Here is a 22,036-nt window from a genome sequence, read left to right on the forward strand (position 1 = left end):
CTCTCTTTCTTTCTTTTTCCTTCTATTTTTCATCCACCACAGAACTGCTCTTTCTGAAAATCATCAGACCAGGCTCAGGCAAAGTTGTTCCCATCCTGCGCAGGCGAGCGGGCTCTGCCAGATGGATGAATGCATGCCTTCCCGTTGTCCTGGCAGAAAGCCAGTGCCCAGGGAGGGTCTGACGACCAGCATCCCAGTCTCCAAAACAGAAGCAGTCCATCGTGCCCTTTCCATGGGATGAGCAGGGATGAGCGACCCCTAAGGACTCACACACGGGTTCGGAGTTCCGTGGGGTCACTGCCTGTCACGCATCTCTCGGGAGAAGAAGAAAGCCTGAGAAACACTTCTGAGCAGTGGAGAAACACAGGTTTTTTTCCTTTCCGTTTTCACTGGTTTCGTTTTTGAATAACTCAGTGGAGGTTACCCATCTGCGAATGAATGCAGGCGGACAGGCACAGGAGCTACGTTCAGAGAGCCTGGCTCCTGTTCTAACTCTGCTGGTCACTGCTCGAGCGACCTTAGGAAAGTACTTCATTTCTCCCAGCATCGGTCGCCCATCGCGAGAACAGCAGGGGGTTTGCCAAACGCGGGCTGTGGGGTTGCGGGACCGAAAGAGCCACGGCCTGTGAAAGGCCCTTTGCAAACTCTAACGGGGTCTGCGGAGGCGCGCGTGCGCACACCTACCCTCGGAGGGGTCTGCGGAGGCGCCCGTGCCCACACCTGCCCTCGGAGGGGTCTGCGGAGGCGCCCGTGCCCACACCTGCCCTCGGAGGGGTCTGCGGAGGCGCGTGCGCACACACCTGCCCTCGGAGGCCGGCGGGTCCCATGCAGCCCGCACTCACACGTGCGTGATCCTGGAGCCAGGGCTCCATTTGATCAAGGTCGGCCAGGCCGCAAGCTGACCCTGAAGCGAACGTGCATGGTCATTCCTGCCTCGTGACTGTCATGGGGCCCGTGGACACTTCTCTCTCTGAAAGAGAAGTCCCGGAGCCAGGCAGAGGAGGCTTTCACCCTCTTCACTACAGACGCTGTTCCTCACGTGACACTGGGCCCTAGGTGAGAGAGTGCGCCTTTCTCTCTGTCACCCCGGTTCCCCATTGGCGGCACGTGGGCTTTTGCCTGGGCGACCTGTGACACTCTACAGTTCTGATACCCGCATTAACTGGGTCAAGACATGGCGTTGCTAGGTAGCCCTGGCTTTCGACTCTAAAGGAACCTTCTCAAATAAAACCCTTGCTGCGGGTGCTTCCGGAAAATCTTGGCTGCCATCATGGATTGGTGGCATTCCAGGGCCGGGGCCAGTGTGGGACCGAAGCTGGGGCCCAAGAGGCTCTGCCTGGATCGGAGAAGAGCATCAGCCCTCAGGCGACTTCTGTGGGGACTTGGGACGCACCCCAGCCTTTATTTCCCCACCGCGCCCTGCACGGCGCCTCCCCAAGGCTGAGCTTCGGAAGCCTCGCTCCAATCCGGGGCACTCTTCAGTAGCCTACTGTTTCCTTTTCCTTCTTATTGAAGGGGTTGTAGGGTTTTACAGTTGTGACCATGTGGGACAGCGGTGCCTGGTGACGGAAGACGTCAACTGCCATTTCTTCCCGTAAGACACTAAAATACAAAGAAGGGAAAAAAAAGAAAATGACACATAAAATAAACAGAAAAACGTGACCTCATCTATTCTGCAACTGATGACACGTGAGTAGCAGAGAGAATCTAAAAGAAAGATGGTGAATGATTAATCATTGTGTGGACTGTTTCATTTATTTCGTTTATTCGAATCCAGTTTTATTTATCACATTATATGCATCACATTGCAATCGGTTTCATTGACTAAGATCTACTCTGTGCCTAAAATTACAGCAGGTGCTAAGAATCCAGAAAACGCAGCCGAAAGGAGATGAGGCTGCAGAGAGGCAGCTGAAGCACCCAAGGGAACCATACGAAATCTCTGTGACGGTGGGCCCAGGGCGTGAGGGGCACCGAGGGAGAGTCACCTCTCTGGGCTGGGGAAGGACATCTGCCTGGAGGCTACTCTGTCTCCGCGTGGACATCCAGCTTGTAGCAATTTTGTGGTGAATTTACTGCTATTTAAATCACATACACGATGTGGTGCCCATATGTGGCAGAAGTCACAGTGCACGCAGCACCTGAATCTAAAGTGGTTTTGTTTTTATGCTATGATTATCGTGAAGCAATGTGTGGGCGATGGCCGTTGACGTAGGAACTCAAGCCTGCGTGAAGGCTGCATTCTGACGTGGGAGGGGGGGTGCTCAAGAAGCCATGGGGTGCGATAGGAGCCGGGTGGGGAGAAGCACTGTGCGTACACCCCCTTCCTCTTGAGGCTGGACACTCACAATATCGCTTCGGATCCACCGCCTGCGCCGCCGCCTCCTCCATCCAAATCTCTTCCAATAGTGTCTTCCCTTGCTCTTCCGCCTCTCAGCGCCAAGGCTCGGGCACGGCCCACGCCCTGAACACCTCACTCAATATGTGGTATGGGGACCCCATGGCCCTTAACCCCTGACATTGACATTCGAGGACTCGGCAACTTAGCCCGAGCCACCACTGCAGCCAATCGGCCACAGAGATCCATGGCAAATGCACGCGGCCTGCCCTCCACGTGAGGGGTTCCGACGGTCCCTTCTCTCCTGTCTGTCCGCATCCCGCGAGCAGGAGCACGTCGTTTGGTGGCGTTAGCACGCAGACTCGAGAGATTGAGGAGCGGGCGGGCGGGGAGGACACGAAGGCAGCGAGGGACGGGAGAGCGGTCGTTTGCTTTTTAAAGAAGTTTAGAAGGGAAAGAGAGGACGGAAACCGGACGGCAGCTCGGACGGAGCGCATGTGACTTCTGCGCATGCGACTTCTGCGCATGCGACTTCTGCGCATGCGACTTCTGCAGCGGGGAGGCCCGCTGGGTGTCTTCATAAGCAAGTGGGAGGGAGCAGGCTTGAAGAGGAAGGGGGCTCGGCAGGAAAGATGAGCCTTTTAGGAAAGCCAGAGCTTGTCCTTCTGGGGGAGAGGAAATGGAAGTCTGCTGGGCGCAGAGGTTCTCGTGTCGGGGAGCGTCAGCTTGGCCCCGGTGACAGACGGGGAGCCCTCTGCTGAGGTGGGCCTCAGGCACAGAGAGGTGAGTGTGGCCCCGGAAGGAGTGGGGGGCCCGGGGCATGCCCCACACAGATGGCTTCTTAGAAACAGCAGGAAAGAACGTGTCAGATCAGGCAGACACCAGCCGGAGGAAGTCAGCTCACTGAGTTCTCGGGATACTCGTCAGAGAGACCTAGACACCCGCTTTACTGGAAATTTTTAGCAGAAAAACATTAAACAGTAAGACACAGAACCAGAGGCCATGCTTCACTGTGGAAGGGCCCAAAGGCGGGTCCTCTGAGGACAGGGCCCCGGGGGACTCGGACCACAGCCTCCCTGCTGCGGGGCGCTCCTGGGGGGCCCTAGCAGAGCCCGGTGAGATCTGCAGGCCCCGTGTGCTTCCTCACACACAGGCCCAGGGCGCGCAGGAGCCACAGCTGGGACCTCCCGGGCGGGATCTGGGCACCTGGCCCCGCGGGACTCTGTCGCCCAGCCGTAGGGGGCATTCGGGGTGCTGCCGCTCTGTCTTTTCAGAGCCTGTGTGCATCCCAAGAATAAGAACCCCAGAACAGGTCTTCCCCATGACATAAAATACAGTAATCGTCTAAACCCCTACCAGTCCTGCCTTGGGAAATAGATTTGTGACATTTGAAAACGTGTTTTGAGAGAGAACTGATCAAACGCAAAATATTAGCCTAGAAAGCCAATGACCTGCTTTGAAATGTTTCTCGTCAGATGGTCCAGAGAGTCCAGATGATTGTCAAACCCCAGTGCAGGCCAGTCGACAAAGGCCTCCGTCAGGAGGCGCCTTCCCTGTCCCTGGGTCACCGCTCTTAGATACAGGTCACATGCACAGGACCGCTGGAGTGACGTGGGCCCACCCAGGGCGCTGCCAGAGGCTGGCATGTCTGGGCACCCTCCACAGAGCCCATGGCCATGCTGAGCAGCCTCTGGGGGCTCCCACGCCCCGCCCCCCCAGCCCACCCTCAACCACCTGTGAGACCACGGCCCATTGCCCCAGGGTCCTGCGTGAACCACTTCCCCTGCAAAGCCTTTTTCGTGCCCCCAAAGGCCCACCGGCATCTCGTGCACAGCTCCGCGTCCCTATCTGTGAAATGGGAAAGCGAGGGGCCCCCTCACGGCTTGGCTGAGGTGGGAAATCGAGTTCGCACATGCAAGCTCTTGGCGGGCCTGGCGCCTAGCAAGCCCTCGGCCAGGGTAAGTGACAATTACTCCGGTGACACCAATCACCTTCTACTGAAGTCACTTACTTCTTGCTCATTCTTAGACTGTGGACTCCTCGCAAACAGGGTCTGATTCCTGTGGATTCCTGGAGCACAGAAAACACGTGCTGAGCCCACGCAAGATCAGACGAGTCAACCAGCAAACGCACGAGGGGCCGAGGCAAGGGGCAGGTCAGGGACTGCCAGCCGTGACCAAGCGTCTCTTCAGCGCCTCTGCCTTTCGAAATGTCCCAGAAGCCCACTGGAGCCGGAGCTCCGACTCCACCCGAAGGTCACCTCCTCAGAAAGCCCTCCTGGACTACCCTGCCCCTGCCCAGGCGCCTCTGCCGCACGCGCCCGTGTTTCCTTCCCCACGGCGCACCTTGGTCTCCAAAGTCAGTTTATTTCTTCAGTCCCCACGTGCTGCGAACCCAGGGCCCACGCTCAGTGCGCGTTTGGTGAAAGTACAGATTCCCCACCGAAAGGAGAAAAGCCACCTCGCAGACACGTGCGACCTGCCGGGACGGTGTCCCTGCTTGCACAGGGCTGGGCCCTGGACTTGGTTGCGACTGCGTCTGCATTTCCAGAACCGCGTCATCTTGTTTGCGAGGCCATGCTTTCAGCGCGGGGTTACAACGACCCATCGCGGGCTGCCTCTCACTAGGGGCTTCGGTGACCGAGCCTGCCATAACCTTCCGCCCAACGTCTCCTGTGCTCATTTGCAAAATGGTGTGGAAACACACCTGGGACTTTCAACGGAATGTTGTTTTTTATGAAAAACCAGGAGGTTATTCACAAGAAGCAAATGCGTTGCCCGCCCGGTGCGCGCAGTGAGCATCACGCAGAAGGATGGTGCGTGTGCGAGGCTGCGGGTCCGGGAGGCGAAGGCGCTGTTCACCTGCCGTAAACGCCTCCGTGTGCTCCTCTTAGCGACAACGGAGGGAAACGAACTCGTCCATCTTTTCGGACTTGACACCCCATTTTTCAAACGATGTAAATTGACTGTTAGTATTTAATTGTCCTTTAATGGACCGACCGTAATTAGAGCCCCCCACCCCCCTCGCGTAGCTGAGCACACTGAGTAATAGGACTGGTACCTACCGGTGCACCGCGGAGTCTGGCGCAGGGGTCGTCGCCGGAATATCAGAATTTGCTGGGTGGGTGGCTGTGAAATGAACCTTAGCAGCGTATCCTGGAATATTTGCCGAGCTAAAGAGTTAAAAGAGGGGAGACAGAAAATGAAAATAACGATCTGGGAAATAGTCATGGTCGCCGGCGCCCACATATGAAAATGAAAAGAGGGTCGCAGTCAGAGGGTTTGTCCTGGGGCCGCAGCGGCTCCTCCGGGCCCGGAGACCGAGCTGGAGGCCTCGCTTTCTCACCGTGTGATCCGCACGTATGTCTCGCGCGGGACTCACTGCGGAGCTCCGGCTCCTGGGCGCGCAGCCCCGCGCCCCGCGCCCCGCGCCCCAGCCCAACCCTGACCCCCACGCCGTGTCCGTGCGCACACAGCTGCGTTCTTAACAGCACCGCTTTTTCCTCGCCGTTCATCTACTGCCTTACTGATCTCACGTAATTTCCTGAATTTGCGCAAATGTAAACGACTTCCATTCCACCTGCTCCTCTGTCTCCCTGTCCTTGTCCCACCGGCCAGCGAGAGCAGAGAGGAGAAAAGCACGCGGAGCGCACGGGAGGGTTTGGTGTGCAGACTTCTCCCCACGAAGGCGGACGGACCTTCGGGGGACAGTTCAGTAGGTGGTTCAGAGTGTCTGCCACCCGTGCAGCCCGCGACATGCTTTCCTTTGGAGCGGACATCTGGCGTGGCTCCTTGTCTTACTGACGCAGGGACAAAAGGCAACGAGGCGGCGGGCAAAGGCTGGGGACGGCTCTGCTGCGGGCCTCCTGGCTGCGTCCGCGGCCCCCCTCGCCCACGCCCAGTCCGCGTAGAGACCCCCCAGGAACCGCTGCCCCGAGGACTGATGCTCGCAGTAAGCAGCTTCCAGGAGGTCGCTCCTTCGTCGGTGACAGGCGGGCAGAGGAGAGTGGACGGGGAGGGGTGCGCTCAGGCCGAGGGCTCAGCTCACACCTCGCCGCCGGGTCCCCTGGACGGTCGGCTGGTCCTTCAGGTGTCATAATGCCTCCGCGACAAGAGGGGGTGAGGATACGCACCCCAGGCACGGAGACTGGAGTGAAGCGTCCTGCGGGAACAGCCACGGCCCGCGTGGCCCGCCTGGCGCCCTTCGTGCGGGGACCGTGCGCTGCCACCGGCGTTAGAGGCGGACTCGGGCGCCGGTGGGACGGGCACCAGTGACCCTCACGTGTCTCTTGCCGGTGGCCCGTTCTCGGACCCTGCAGGTGGCTTCCAAACTTCGCTGCACGCTGACAACTCGCGGAGGGTTGTCCAGGCCCCTAGGACCCCGCGGGGCTAACACGCCTCTGACGCCGCCGCCTCCCATGAGCGCCGATGCAAAGTCAGAGGTGGCGGAAAGCCACCTGTCAATCACGGGAGGGCCCGCTGCGAAACGCCCTGTGCGCAGAGGTGTCGATGCCAGGTGCTGTCACGTGCCACGTTGTGGCGACGGCGACGATGTTGTAGGATGTTTCGTCCCGGCCCGTGGTGACAAACCGCCGACTGGGAGACTGAACTGAAGATAAGCTGCGTCGGCTTGAGAAATGAATTTGGCTGCACGATAAACTGCCACATATTTGAAAATGAAAGTCGTCGCCTGCACTCTTCTCAATCTAAGCAGTTAACGCATCTGCAGGACATCACACGGGGACCTTCCTTCTGTCTTGACAGCAACGTGCTGACCTTATCGCGACGAGAGGCTAGTCTCTGGGGGCTGAAAGGCCACGTAATTGTTTTGATAAAAGAAACAAACGTATTAAAGTTACTGGAATGCACAGGCTTTAAGATGGATTTTCAGATGAGCTGGTTGTTCGGGGCCCTCCAGGCCCCGCCCCCATTTAGGAAAGTGGAGAGACGCAGAAACCCGTTTAAAACTAGAGAACTTCGTTTTTGTCTTTGCCGCACAACTTCTGGCTCTTTCAACACCTTTTTCTGTGCTCCTGTTCCCAAAGTAAGCCTGGATTTTGTTCTCTACTAGGAAAACTTGCATAAATTGTTGCCTAAGTTTACAACTAATTGGTTTTGCTCAATGAAGCATTAAAACAAAAATTAAGTAACCAGAATATAAGGAAGTTTAGTAAATCAGTTGGAAAAGGGAGCACAGATGATGTATAATTAGAAGCTAAACAGAAAATAAAACAAAACTATGCTATATGTAGAATACGGGTGGTGTTTAGATGGGCTAGGATTTCAGTGTGCGCACGTCTCTGTCTGTACCATAGACACACCCCTAATACTTGGGGGTGTGTACTGTATCCCAGGCACTGTTTTCAATGCTTTCATGAATTACGAATTAACTTATTTAATTCTCACAATACCCTAGTCATAAGTCCTAGCGTCATGCCCATTTTATAGATGCAGGCACTGAGGCTTTAGATAAAGTCTAAGTAATACGCCCAGAGCTGACTCAGCTGGCAAGTGGCAGAACTGACCCCAGATCAGAAGGCCTGAATGGGAAATGCCCCCTGTCTTCTCACAGCCAAGACTTCCGGCCTAGCCAGGAGAGCTTTGCTAGGCCAGCGTGGATGGCGCTTACTGGGGTGTGAATGTAAGTTCCAGTCAATTCTACCATCTGTCATTGAGGGCTCTTCTGTGTCAGGAATAGACTTGGGCAGAAGTCAAGCAGGCCTGGCTCCTGACAGCTTCCGTACTGACGAGTAATTTTTAACTGCACACCTACATGTTTAAGGAGCCCCATGTGACAAAGACCACTGAAGCGGAGTCAGAGCGGGGGCGTGTGAGAGACACACAGGAAAGGGCGTGGGGTCAGAGCCCAGAGGGCTGGCGTTTACCACCTGGGCTGATCCTGCCAGCGGGGCCACCTTAGACCCAGACCTGAAGCTTTCTGAACCACACCCTGCAGGGGGTCCAGAAATGTCTCCTGGGGACAGCCCTGGAATAGTGCAAGCTGGGGGAGATGGGAAGGGGGGATGGGAAGGAGGAGGGGGAGGTGGGGGAGGCTGGGGGGGCGGGGGCTCAGCCCAGCTAGGGAAGGAAGGAGAGGAGGGCCTTGCAAGCCGGGATCTGCCTGCTCTTGCTGCGCAGTGAGAAGCCCACCCAAGGCCCGAGTCCTTGCGGCCCCTGACTGCTTCTCTGAGTGTAATAGGCCACTATGGCCGTGAGGCTCCTTCAGGAATTGCAGTTTTATTGTTATTATCATTGTCTATTGGATGTATTTTTCTTCCTCTCTTCTTAGAGCCCTCATCTCTCGCATCTGGAAAAGGCGTGGAAAGAGCCAAAGCTCCCCATCAGCGGAGGGGCCGAGGGTGGGGCCAGCTCCTGCTCGGAGGCCAAGGGCGCATCCCTGCGCGTCCGCGGGGCTGAGCAGGAGCTTGCGCGGGGCCTCAACATACTGTTTTGCCAAACAGATGCGACGGGGGTGAGCGTCCTCTGAGAGGCAGACGTGTCCGGCCGCTGAAAGGAACTTTTCTATTCAGAGCCTCATTCTCTAAGGCGGGTTGTGGCAAGATTCTTTCTGAAAGGTGCAACGCTCACGAGACTGTCACGGAGTCCCCTTCTTCCCTTTCAGACCTCGGCCAGCAGCTGTCTGGGGTCCATTTGGGCCAGTTCCTCACTACGTGCAAATGCTCCATCACCGAGGTGACTGAGGTAGAGAGAGGGAACATGCGGCCGCGAGGCCCTGGAGTAACAGGTTCCAGGCTGGGGAGGACGCACCCGGGCGCCCCGAGCTTCCGAAACCGCGCAGGTCGGCCTCACCTCGGTCCGCTCTCTCACCTGGGCGCGCGCCGCTTTCCTCATTGGTAACAAGGGGCCGGACCACGTGAGATGCACCTGATCCCGCGCAGCTCCAACAGTCCCTCCCGCGCAAAAGAAAACGCATCGCCGGCCGCCTCTCCCTCTCCTTAGGGACGGGCAGAATGACATGCGCCCGGGTGCAGAGTCTGCTCCGAGCTGCCCTCACACGTCGATCCAGGTGGGTGCTTTGTCCCCGCGACTCACGAATGAAGCCACACGGAGCTGCGCGATGATTGCTGAAAGCAAACACGCTCCCCCGAGGCCGCGCGCCGAGCTAAGTGGCAAAAAATGCGACTCCTGCACTCCGGAGAGGGACAAAAAAAAAATCAGATTCTGAAAATGGGGCGGGGTAGAAATCCGTATGTCAGTCTCAAGTTTGGTGCTTGACAGGGATTGAAAGTGCGGATGACGCTATCGCTCCCTGCTCTGGGAAACAGTGCGCATTTATCCAAGGGGCAGAAATAGCTGTGCACCCGGAGCATCAGGATTTCCCGCTGAACGCGGGGCCTACGGACCCCTAAACCAGTCGGAAGTCAGGTGCAGGCACTTCACTGGAATAGTTTTTGAGTTTCGTAACTTCAAATGTGCAGGAATAGTTTTGAGTTTCATAACTTCGAATGTGTGGGTTTTGTTTGTTTGATAACTGGGCACAGCTACCGAATTAGAAAACATTTAATTTTACTGAGAAAACTCATATGACGATTCGAGTTTTAGAGGTGTGTGCCTCGGACACGCGTGCAGAGGTAGGTGTGGAGGTCATTTAGCGCCTCGCTGTTTACAGGACTGAGAGGGTAATTGAGGGGGCAGTGAGAGGCAGTGGGGACAGTGGCTGGCACCCAGCTGAGATGATGGGAGCTGCACGCAGCTATCTAGAAGGAAGCCCCCACTCAGCAGAAGCCCCGGCAGAGTTCCCACTGGGAGGCCAAGGCGAGGGGGGTGGTGGGAAGGGGGACAATTACACCCCAAGAAGGAAGCATTTTCTATTGATGCCGATAACACAGCGGCGAGTCGTTAATTCTAAACAAGGGTTTTAAGTTTCAGTCACGATATCTGCTTTCTTGTTACCTTTGCAAACAGTTCTCGGGGCACGATGCTGCTTTAGGCTCCGTGCAAAGACGATTTTGCCAGGCAGTCCGTCTGGGGCGGCGCCCCATCTCCATTTAGAGCGGCTCCATTTCTTATTTTTTTAACGTCGATTTCGTACCCTGCAGCTTCTCTGTATTTATCGTTGCTCATACTTTTTTAGTGGTGTCTCTCGGGTTTTCTATGTACAGGATGACGTCGTCTGCAGAAAGTGACAGTTGGGCTTCTGTCATTCCCAGTGTGGACGCCTTTCGTTTCTCTCTCGCTAGGACTTTAACGCTGTACTGAATAAGTGGTGAGGGCGAGCAGCTTCGTCTGGGTCCTGATCTTAGAGGAAAAGCTTTCAGTTTTTCACCACTAAGTGTGATATGAGCTGAAGGTTTGTCCTATATGGTCTTGATTGTGTTGAGGGATGTTCCTTCTACACCCATTTTGCGGAGTGTTTTGATCACAAATGGATGTTGTATCTTGTCAAATGCTTTTTCTGCATCTATCGACACAATCACATGATTTGCGTCGTTTCGTTTATGTGGCGTATCATTTTGATGGATCTGTGTACGTCGAACCGTCCTTGCACCTCTGGAATGAACCCCACTTGATCGTGATGTAGAATCTTTTTAAGGTATTGTTGTATTCGATTTGTTAGTATTTCGTTTAGGATTTTTGCATCTGCATCCATCAGATATTGGTCTGTATTTTCCTTCTTCTGTGTTATTCTTACTAGGTTTTGGTATCAGGGTGATGTTTAGAGTAGGAAAAATATTTAGTAAGTTCTCAGCCCACGTACTCTACAATATAGCCTTGTAGTGGAATATCATCCAGTCATTAAAAATATTTTAATATCCCTGTATATTTAATATTCCATTACACATTTCAGCTGTAGACCTCCTTCCCCACATATGAATGCACACACAACGATATACATGTAGCTATACATTACAGACATTCATACATACTTGGAGGAAAAGTCTAAAAAATATATCAAACTTTTAGGATTAAAATGTATCCAAAATATTGAATTGAAAATAAAAGAGGTGTTTTAGTTTTTACATTCTAAAACCTTTCGAAGATGTCTGGTGAGCTTCAAATGCTAGCTTTGAAGGGGACCATAAACACTGAGCGCAAACACTGGTTTGACAGTAAATTTATATAATGATTCCAGAAAATGATTTAGCAATATTCTTAAAACATTTAAATATTTTGACTCCATAATCAATTTCAAGGAGTCTCCCATAAGTAAATAATTCCAAATCATAAAAGAGTTACATGAATTATTTGATAGCATTATTTATCATAACAAAAAATGGAAAGAATTTACGTATGTAACCTAAATGAACTAGTCAATGACAGCACATCTAAACCAATAAAAATTATGATGAGTCCGTAATGACATGTACGCATGAAGATATTGTAATGTTAAAATGGTAAACATTTACATGTAGCCTGATCATAGCTATATAAATATACAAGAGCAAGACTGAAAATGTATATGATGGATGGGAGTATACCCGAATCTTAATCATGGTTATGTTTTTAGGTAAGAGTGTGGTTATAATTTTATTATAAATTTTTCTGTACTTTTTTAAATAATCAGATTCAGTTCTACAGTATATTTTTTAAATGATCTTTTAAACTATTAGTACAGCCACCACCAATTTAAAAAACATTGGGCATGTAGATGACTTGGTGGCCAGAAAACAGAATCAGTTAATGAGGAGAATTTGAAAGACATTCGCCCATTAGGGAAACTGGTGATTCCTTCAGTGGAACCACCTGCACTTCAGTCGGTGGCCTTGACTGTCTGGACCGTAGCTTCCTCTGAAGGTCGTGGATGGCACGGCACACCCACTGTGACTGCGTGTCATGAGTTATGAGAACAATGAAGATGATGCCGGAAAGATATTTCTCTTTAAGAAAGTTTAAGATGAGAAAAGAAAGGAAGAGGCATATTTGCTTTTGAGCAAAATGGTACCCCCTTCCTTTCTCGGCGCAAGGCTGGTAAGGTTATGTGTTTCTGCGTTTTGGACTTTATGCAAATGACAGTGCACTGTACCGCTTTCTAGCTCAGTGGGGGTATTATAGAAACAACAACATATTTTGTATAGAGAGTCATGTATGCGTGGCAAAACTATAAAGCAAAGCAAGCCAAGGATAGGCACAATGTCTGATGGTGATGACTTCCGGTTTGGGGACCCTAGCGGTGAGGTCTGGAGGAGCATACAGGCAGCTTAAAGATATTAGTAAAATACTATTTCTTTAGCTAGGTGGGGGATACACAAGCATTTATTTGTTATTTTACTTTATATGTTACATATGACACTACATATTTTTGTACCTATCCATCATAAAATTGGAGGCATTTTTTTGCGTTAAAAGGTTAAGATTATGTTAAAAAATGAAAGCTAATCAAAAGAAATTTTGCAAGCTCGGTTGCCCTCTAGTGCTAAAATTGGATAAGTGCAGTTAATGTCTTCAATTCTTTTGCATGATCCACTCATATTGCACTTCCTTAAAAACAGAAATTAATAGTAAAATGAAGTAGAATAGCATCCCCCCAAATTTGTTAAAGTTAAATAGTACATTTCGTATTGAATTTAAAAAGTGCTGCCAGACTGCTCTTCAGTCTTTGAAGAATGACCCAGAAGAACGTTTCAGCTTCTTCGCAAGCCTGTGTCATCGCATGCGTGGACCTCATCTTCTTTATCCATTGTCCACTGAAGGGCCTGTCGGTCATTTCCAGGTCCCCGCCACCGTGAATAATGTGGCAGTGAACATCGGGGCGCATCTGTCTTTATGGATAAATGTTTTCAAATTTTGGGGGTAGATACCCAGAAGGGGGACTGCTGGGTCATATGGCAATTCTGTTCTTAATGGAATATTACTCAGCCATAAGAACAAATGAAATACTGCCATTTGGGGCGACGTGGATGGATCTCGAGGTAATCATGCTAAGCGAAATCGGCCAGACAGAAAAAGTTGAGAACCACATGATTTCACTCATATGTGGGATATAAAACTGAAAGCAACCAATGAACGAGACAAACAAGAACTCATAGACGCAGACAACAGTTTAGTGGTGACCAGAGTGAAAAGGCGGAGGTGGGGAGGAAGCTTAGGGTCAAGGGGTCAAACACATGGTGAGGGACTGAGATTTAACTTTGGGTGGTGAACACACAATGCAATATACATAGGGCATATTATCGAATAATAATTCAATAAAATTGAACTCACCGACTCGTGTTTGTGTAAAGAATTTTAGAGCTCCGAGGCTTGGCCAGAGATGTCATGTCCCCAAAGGGGTTGTCAATGTCATCGGCGTTTGTGGACTGCACATAACCACTGTCAGGGGGAAGAGAAAAGACAACGCGTGTTTCTTTACAAGAAATACGGAAGAAATAATAAAGTGTCCCACCTTCCAGAACAAATCTTATTTGCTAAAATAGATCGAAAACTGAAAATGCAAGAAATAGATAGATAAACAAATAATTTAAAGCATGATAATGGAACAATTACCAAAAAAAAAGAAAGAAAAAAAGATTTTTCCTTTTCCAGAATAGGAGTCACTGGGCTCGCGTGCTCTCAGGTTTGTGTTTCTGAGCAGAGGATCGGGCTCCTTCTGCAGCCCTGGGACCCCTCGGCTTTGGGCACTGGAAGGCGGTCTGGGCCAAGGCAGAGACTGGCCCTGGCCAGAGTTCCTGGGGCTCCCTGGAGGTGGGGTCCTGGGCGGCCAGCCATGCGCCTTAGGGGCCTGAGAAAAGGCTGGATCCACATGGGAGAGTGTCCCGGACTACGGCTGAGGCGAGGTTGGGAGCCTGGTCAGCTCCACTTGGGGGGTGGGGGGAGCCATGATGGGGGCGGGACCGAGACTACAGGTGCTGCGATCCTAATGTTTATCCCCCACATCCCCGCGTGGAAGTTCTAATGCCCCAGGTGATGGTGTCAGGAGGTGGGAGGTGCTTCAGGCGTGGGGGCGGAGCCCTCGAGAATGAGATTACTGCTCCTGTGGGAGACACCCCACAGGGCCCCCACGTGGGGACAGCGAGAGCTCCGTGGCCCGAAAGAGGGGCCTTGCGGTCCAGGCTGGTGTCCAGACTCCAGAAACGTGAGCGGTCAGTGTCCGCTGTGGATAAGGCGCTCGGCCTGCGGTCTTTCGTTGTGACATCATGCACTGACTAAGACAGAGGAGATGCTCCCGTCTAAAGCAGAGACGCCGCGATGGCGCATGTCACAGATGGCCAGAGTCCAGCTTAGACAAGACAGAGGCCGCACCCCAGCGCCGGGGCGTCGGCGGGACAGCGCATCTTCCACAGCGAGGGTGAAAGTCCTGCTGGGTGACAACACCTATGCCAGTAGCATCCAGCGTATTTTATTTCCTAAAATAACCATCTTGGGAAACCATAAAAATACCATTCCCCCTTCCTTTCTTTTATTAAAATCTTTATCAAATCTTTAATGAAAATCCTGACATTAAACAGGCACCGCGCGAGGAAAACTTTAGACATCTGTCACAAAGCACGCGTTGTCTTAAAAAGCGAATTGCAAACGTGAGTGGGTTGAAAGCAACCACGACCTAGAGGCAAATCTAGTCGATTCTAAAGCATTAACGAACATTACTTACGTGTAGAGAGGAACGTAGCTGCTCCTCGAGCTTGGACTCACACTTAGAGAAAGAGAAAACACAAGTAATTGACTTACTGACATCAGCTTAATAAACACACATTATCACAGTATTTCTTATTAAAATAAAAGCAAAGTCTTCATAGACATCTCATAGAAATTGGCCTCCAAAGGTTTGGAATTTTGAACAGGAATGATCTGAAGATGTAGTTTTTTATTTTAATTAATTAACTAATTAATTAATTAATTTTAGGTGAGGCAAACCTTGGTTGACCTCATAGATTGCAAGGACCTTGTCAGCTTACAATCCCTTATTTTTTATGCCTACAGCACCTGGGCTTCCTAGGTGGTCTCCCATCCAAGTACTAACCAGGCCCGACCCTGCTGAGCTTCCGAGATCAGCCGGGATCGGGCGTGTTCAGGGTGGCGTGGCCGTGGACTGAAGACGCGGCCTTAAGCGAAGTGGGACCCAGACGAGTTGAGCGCAGCGCGTTCGGTCGCCCGCGTGGACCCGCTCAACGCCCGGCCGCTCCCCGGCCACCCGCCCACGTGGGTGCCCCCTCGCTGCACCCTCTCAGCGGTCAGATTCGCGTGCCGTAGCTGGCGAAGCCGCACGGCCCATTTGCTCAGACACACGGGCTTTTCATGCTTGAGCGGGGCTTGTAGGCCATCGAGGCTTGTCCTCCGTGGTGTCAGTGAAGCAGCCACCGCACGAAGTTCAGTGACTCACACAAGACACGAAGTTCAGTGACTCACACAAGACACTTAGGGCAGCGCAAGGAGCCCCGCGTTTACATTGCTTTTTTCCAGCTCCAGCCCTAGAATCAGCCATTTCTCCAAGGATCTCAAAACTTCTTGTATTAGAGTATGGTGTTTAAAAACCAACTGCTGGCCGCTAGATGTGCTTGTGGCTGCTGGGGTGTCCCTACGCCTAGGCTCTCTCAGGGGCCAGGGATAGGAATAGGTGGGGGCATACGAGGCCATGCGTACCCACACATCTATACACATTTTCCATCTGCTCCCTGCTTCTTCGCGGGCCGTGGGCTCACAGGCTCTCTCACGGGATCAGCGCACGGGGCTCGGTTTAGCCTGTGTCCCTCACTCATTTCTAATGTCGTTCTCTGACCCTATGACACCTGCCTCCCATTACCTACCAAATACTTGCTTTTTTTTGCTCAAACCTAGGATACACGTAAGAAATTTTAGAATCGCCACCCCGTTGCCCCGTGAGAAACCCATTCACCACCTGCAGCGTAAAGGGTTCTACACACTTCTTTCTGTCTTTAGAGTTAGTGTTCAGTCAAAATACCGTTTCCAAATTCTTTCAGGTACACATTTACTTAGGACCACTCCTTTGCTCCCCATGCACTGAACGGTAGTTACGTCATTTATGTGTATCACAGATGCGTTTGCCACGATCTGCACTCCATCCTGGACTCCCATGACATCCTGGTAGATATTAAGTAATTAATTAATATTTAATTTGCATGCAGCAAAGTTTGTTATCCGTGGCGCATAGTTCTACGGGCTGACAAATGCGGCGCCACCCACAGAGCCACACGCAGCGGTTCCAGCTCCATAGATGTGCCCCGTGTCGCCTCTTTGCGGTCAGCTCCTTCCCCTCCGCCACCCGCTGGCAGCCACCGATCCATTCCCGTCCTTGCTGTTTTGCCTTTTCCAGAACGTCATACAAATGAATCATACGATATGTGACACTTTGGGTCTGGCTCATTTCACTGAGCAACATGCATTTAAGGTTCATCCACATCGTTGTGTCCCATTTGTCCTTGTCGCTGTGGGGTGGACTCCACTGCATAGGTACGCTCTAGTGTGTTTGTCCAGTGTACCTTTTCCATCCACCTGCAGAAAGCCATCTCGGTTGTTCCGTGACTTTGGAGATTATGAACAAAGCTGACAGCCACACCTGCATACAGGTTTGCGCATGGGCTCCTGGGAGCAACACCTGCACAGAGGAAGGCTGCAGGGGGAGCGGTCGCCTCAGCAGCTCTGAGGTGTGGTCATCCTCACTAAGACGTATAGCTCTTAATCCATCAAGTGATTTATCATTTAAAAAACACGATATATCCATATCAACTGGATAACAATTTTATCATCGGGGTGAGCCATTTGCTACTTTACCAGACGATATTTAAGTAAAAAGATGCTAAGAAAGGTTTCCATCATCACTCACATAATACGGTCAGTGCCAATGATTTATATCTTCATTCTTTCAAGAGATATTTGAATGGGATTATTAATGAGTTCAGCTTGCTGTGTTCACAAGGATCTTACATTTTTGAATGTTTCAATATTTTATTTAAATTATTACCATTCAGTTTATACAACAGAATCTACTATTTATATTGGGGTATTTTATATATTTGGCAAAACCATCTTTTAAATAATTATTATCAAAAAAATTTACACGTTGTTTTTAGAATATGGCTCAATAAAATCTAAGTTTGCTGACAAGACCCAATATTTTCCCCAATATTGTCACCATTTGCAATTCCAGATTCGGCAGTTAAACTTAATTAGGATTTGCTTATTTCCACTTCATTATCCTTTTTTCTTCTAAAAACAACAAAAAAAAATTTTTACAGGCAATTTAAACTGGTTTTAATCAAGTGATATGATTTTCAAGGATTTGAAAAATGTTAGATTTGATATTATTTTTTCATAACTGAAATTATACCCAAAACTCTCATTAATTTTGCTAAGGTTAAAAATCTTCATTATTTTGTAATTACTTTGGATTAGGTAAATACAAAATTAAATATCCAAAATTAACCCTTACGTTACGGTGATGATCAAATTGACTATCATCAAACTGGAAAATCGGATGGAACACCAGAGACAAAAAATGAGATAATCTTATTTTGGAAAGCATGTATCTTGCTTATGTATTTTCTGCCTGCTTCACACTATTCTCCATAATTGGCTATAATATTATTTGCAAAATATACAGATCTGTTTAAAGCTCCATGTGATTCATTCTCATATTTTGTTTTATTTAATTTGCTGGTTGTGACTCCCCACTAACAAGTTGTGACTAACGGGCTAAGAATAACTCATTAAAATCCTTAGTAGAGTCCATTCTTTAAACTGGACTAAGATAAGCAAGAATCAATTTCAAGTGGTTTAAATAAATAAATACGAAAAGCAAAACTTTATTATTTTTTAGAAAAAATGTAAGTAAAGAAGGGTAATATCTTTATTACTTCTAGGTAGGACATATCTATTAAAAGCACCACAAAAATAACTAGACATGGAGGAAAATGGGTGAGTTCAGTTACAGCAAAATTCAAAACTTCGGTTCAGCAAAGGGCACTATAAAATAGAAAAAAGTCACAGATGGGAAGGAGATACTTTGATGCATGTCACCAATAAAGGGTTTTTATCCAGAATAATAGGCAAAAATTTCTATAATCAATAAGTAAGACATAAAAAACCCAACTGAAAAAAAGGGTAAAATATATGATCAGGTAAGTTATAGATGTGTACACTCAAATGAGTCATAACTTATAAAAAATGATGATCAGTGGCCAGGTAAATGTAAGTTAATATTGTAATGAAGTACAATGTTATGCTCATAAAATTGGAAGTTTTTTCAATTTGAAAATCTCCAATGCTGACCACAGCTCGAGAACTCAAGCATTGGTGATGGCACAGACGCTCGTAAAACTCATTGGAGAAGAATGGGACGAAACTCAGGAAATGAAGGTAGCTCTTGGTGCAGCCACGGTGGACATGAGTATGTGTGTATGAAACCCACACATGTTTTTATGCCTGGGTAACGAAGACATGAGGACATTGTTTCCAACTGCAGTAAAAATCAGAAAAAAAGTTAAACTATGACAATGGATGACTAAATTGTGGTATATCCATTCAATGAAAGACTACATAGTAGGGAAAATGGACACCTGGAGATTCAGGTGCCGACCTGTATGAATCTCACAAACACAACACCGAACAAAACGCGAAGTTGTATAAATGTGTGTATGAGACCACTTACGCTGAGTTTAAACCACACACCTCGATACCACATTTGGGTCAAGAATAACACACGTGGTTTAAAGGTCATAGGGATATATGAAAACATGAAACATCGCAGCCACAGCAGTGGCGCTCCCTGAGGAAGGGCCAGGTGCTTAGAGAGAAGCACACAGGAGCTGCCCCGGGGCTGCCAGTGCTTTGTTTCTAAAGCTGGAAGATGACACACGAATTATATTCTTATTCATACGTTTTGTGTATATGAAATATTCAAGACTAAATTTAAAAAATCAAAGTCGAGACGATGACCTGGAATGTGGGTTGCAGTGAGAACACAAATACTAACATTTTCAAAGGCAGAGATGCCAGTTTTTAGACAAAATGAACAAAATTACTTATGCGGGAGGATGAGTAATTAAGCCATAGTTCTTAGCATCAGCAGAACTCAGAACGACGTTACACAAAAGTTGACGGAAAATGATTTGTAATTCCTTGAAGTCCATGGATTTTGCAGCATCGTGATTCTTCATATCCGATTCTCTATAAAGCCCTCCTTGTCTTTAGATTGAGGTGGTATATTTAATGGTCTAGATTTTAAGGAGGTTAAGAGAAAACAAGAGGAAGCAGCGCTAAACAACTGAACTGGGATGTGGGTCCTTTCCTGTCGTGGGGCGGCAGTCTGCGGGCTTCTGGGCTGCTCTCCAGAGGGTGTGCCCCCCGCCCCCAACCATGGGCTACATCAGCCGATTCTTAACCACAAATATGCGACGGGAAAATCGAGAGATGAGAACATGAGCAGATAAAACTTACAAAGTGACTGGTTTGACTGGTGCCAAGAAAGATCTTGTTTGAAATCTGTCCCAGAGTCCACCAACCATCTAAAATCATCAAAATGAATGACAGGTATTCAGTAAACAAGGCACTGTAGTTTCTAGCATAGAAGTTCCAATTACTGTACTTTCTAGTATACTAGCTCCCAAGGTCCCAACAGTCCTGTCCGCATGGGGGGCCAGCCCCAGGCTCCCCAGGAAAAGCTCTCCCCAAATCCCTCAGCGACCCCGTTTGCTCCCAGGCACCCTGGTCCCCACCCCTGCGCTCAGACCCTGAACTTCAGTTTGTCTCCTCCCGGTGGGCTCTGCCTCGTTACCCGCATCCTTCCTTCGCAAAGAGGCCGGCGTCGAAGGCCGGCGTTGGGTCACTTGGGTCACCCGCAGACGCCCCTGGCCGCCCTCTGCAGCCCCAGGCCAGTCCCCCTGCCAGCCCGACCCGGGTCCTGCGCTTTGGACCCTGGCCTGCCTGGAAGGACTTTGGTCGCCAGTGTAACTCAACACCAAAGAATGTGCAGCGAAATGGTCCATTTTCTCAAGATGCGACACTTTCACGTACTCGAGAGAGCGTTAAAAATAGCCGTAAGAGTCCAGGCACCTTTCTGTTCTCTGGCTGACTTTAGTTTCTGTGAAAATCCCATAATGAAGCTTTATATTGAAACTGTTTTCTCTCTTATCCTTTCTCTCTTTGCAAAGCCGAGGACGTTTTTGAGACAGCGCGGAGTCAGGCTGTGGTCCCTGCCTCTCCGGGTCCCCGCCCAGCCCCGCATGCCCGTGCCCCGCATGCCCGTGCCCCGCATGCCCAGGCCCCGCATGCCCGTGCCCCGCATGTCCAGGCCCCTGGCTGCTGCGTGGGAACCGACCTCCTCTGAGTCGCAGCTGCATGTCACGCTTCGGGGAAGGGAGCGGGGCAGCAGGCGCGGGGCGTCTAACCGGGCGTGCAGGGCCGCGGATTCAGCCCGGGGACAGCAGGGGGCGGCGGGCACAGGAGCCCAGAGGGCAGCGCGGAGGAGAGGCGGGTGCGGAGGGCCGTGCCAGCCACGCGGCGCTGGGGCGCGCGGAGCCCCCTTTCCAGAGTGCCGAGTGTCCGTCAGCGGAGTGAGGTGGAGAGACCCACTCGCCAGGGAAAGCGCCCTGGCCGTCGCGTGGACCCAGTGACGCACGTGATGAATTCTTGACGGTCACAGTGAAGAGCATGGACAGCACTACGGACCAGTAGGAAGGCTTCGGTCACTGAGTCAGGCGGGCTGCGACTCACGGGTTCTCCCTGCCTCCAAAGGTACCAAAGAAAGTTCTAGATTCCCATTTAAAAGCCAGTCCCGCGTAGGGTCTCTGGCGGAATAGTAATCACTTATCTCTGTCTTCTTCATTATTCACTCCTTTTGCAACTTTTTGAAGTAAACATAGTGCAAATGACTTTTCAGAAAAAGGTTTTAAATTAAAAAAATTAATATAGCTAATATTAACGTATTTGAGGTTATGGGTGGCTTTTATGATCATGGCATTTTCGGTTCCTTAAAGGCTTATGTTTACTGCTCTTTCCGTAACTCTTAGCAGTAAGCAGTACCGCGACTGAGCTGCGGAGCTCAGAGGTGACGCGCTGTCGCCAGGGGCGCGCTCTGACCTGCGTTAGTGCAGGGGCCGGTTCGTATCTTCTCGGCGTGAAGCACTCGGAGACGGGGGCCGCCCTGTTTCCCTCCGGGTCGCGTTTCGGAGGTAGCATCTTGTCCCAAGGAACACGTTCATAAGCTCTACGAGATTAAATGGTGACATTTCATGAAAAAGGCATATTCAATTGCTATCGTTCACAGCGCCACGCACCAGGGCAGGCAGAATTCTGAGCTGGCCCCTGAGACTCCTGACCCCGGCCACACGACACATATAATCCCGTCCCCTGGGGTGTGGGCCCAGCAAGTGATGGGCTGTCGCCTCCACGACACCGTGTATGGCAAAGGGGGGCTGCACGTGTGAGTTCCCTGGCCAGCTGGATGACACGTGTCGCGTCTCGTCACTGGAATCCAGGACCACTGACGTCCTAGTGGGTGCTCATTCTCCACCTGTGCCAAGGTTTGAACTCCAACTCCACAGCATGCATTTGCCTTTTTTAGCGTAAACCAAATTTATTGTGCTTCTGAAGTAATGTTCTTGGAGTAAGTACTGCAGCTTGTTGAATAACGTAAACTGGCAGCGTCGCCTCAAAAGCCGGGGTTTTGTTTTGCTTGTTTTTTAACGAGCTGTTAAAAAGATGCAGCCGATGCTAACGGGATAAATGTTTTTAACCAGTTCACTTCATTTAACGAGCAGCACTCCTGGGGGGGAACGCAGACCTG

At 50.3% G+C, this 22,036-nt stretch overlaps 1 protein-coding gene and 1 pseudogene across 1 annotated transcript in view; both read right to left on the minus strand.

Annotated features, from left to right (window-relative positions):
* Positions 1-1,478: 1,478 nt before the first annotated feature.
* The window catches only part of SPMIP7 (sperm microtubule inner protein 7), a 31,954-nt gene continuing 11,396 nt past the window's right edge, over positions 1,479-22,036 (minus strand). The window contains exons 5-10 of the mRNA XM_039862852.1: positions 21,331-21,457; positions 19,690-19,757; positions 14,888-14,929; positions 13,501-13,608; positions 5,403-5,510; positions 1,479-1,602 (exon numbers count right to left, since the gene is read on the minus strand). Of these exons, the coding sequence (XP_039718786.1) occupies positions 1,479-1,602; positions 5,403-5,510; positions 13,501-13,608; positions 14,888-14,929; positions 19,690-19,757; positions 21,331-21,457 (577 nt within the window). The remainder of the gene's footprint in view (positions 1,603-5,402; positions 5,511-13,500; positions 13,609-14,887; positions 14,930-19,689; positions 19,758-21,330; positions 21,458-22,036) is intronic.
* On the minus strand, positions 15,208-15,326 carry LOC120602676 (uncharacterized; annotated as a pseudogene).

Source organism: Pteropus medius, unplaced genomic scaffold (assembly GCF_902729225.1).
Source record: "Pteropus medius unplaced genomic scaffold, Ma_sr-lr_union100, whole genome shotgun sequence".
Lineage (NCBI taxonomy): Eukaryota > Metazoa > Chordata > Mammalia > Chiroptera > Pteropodidae > Pteropus > Pteropus medius.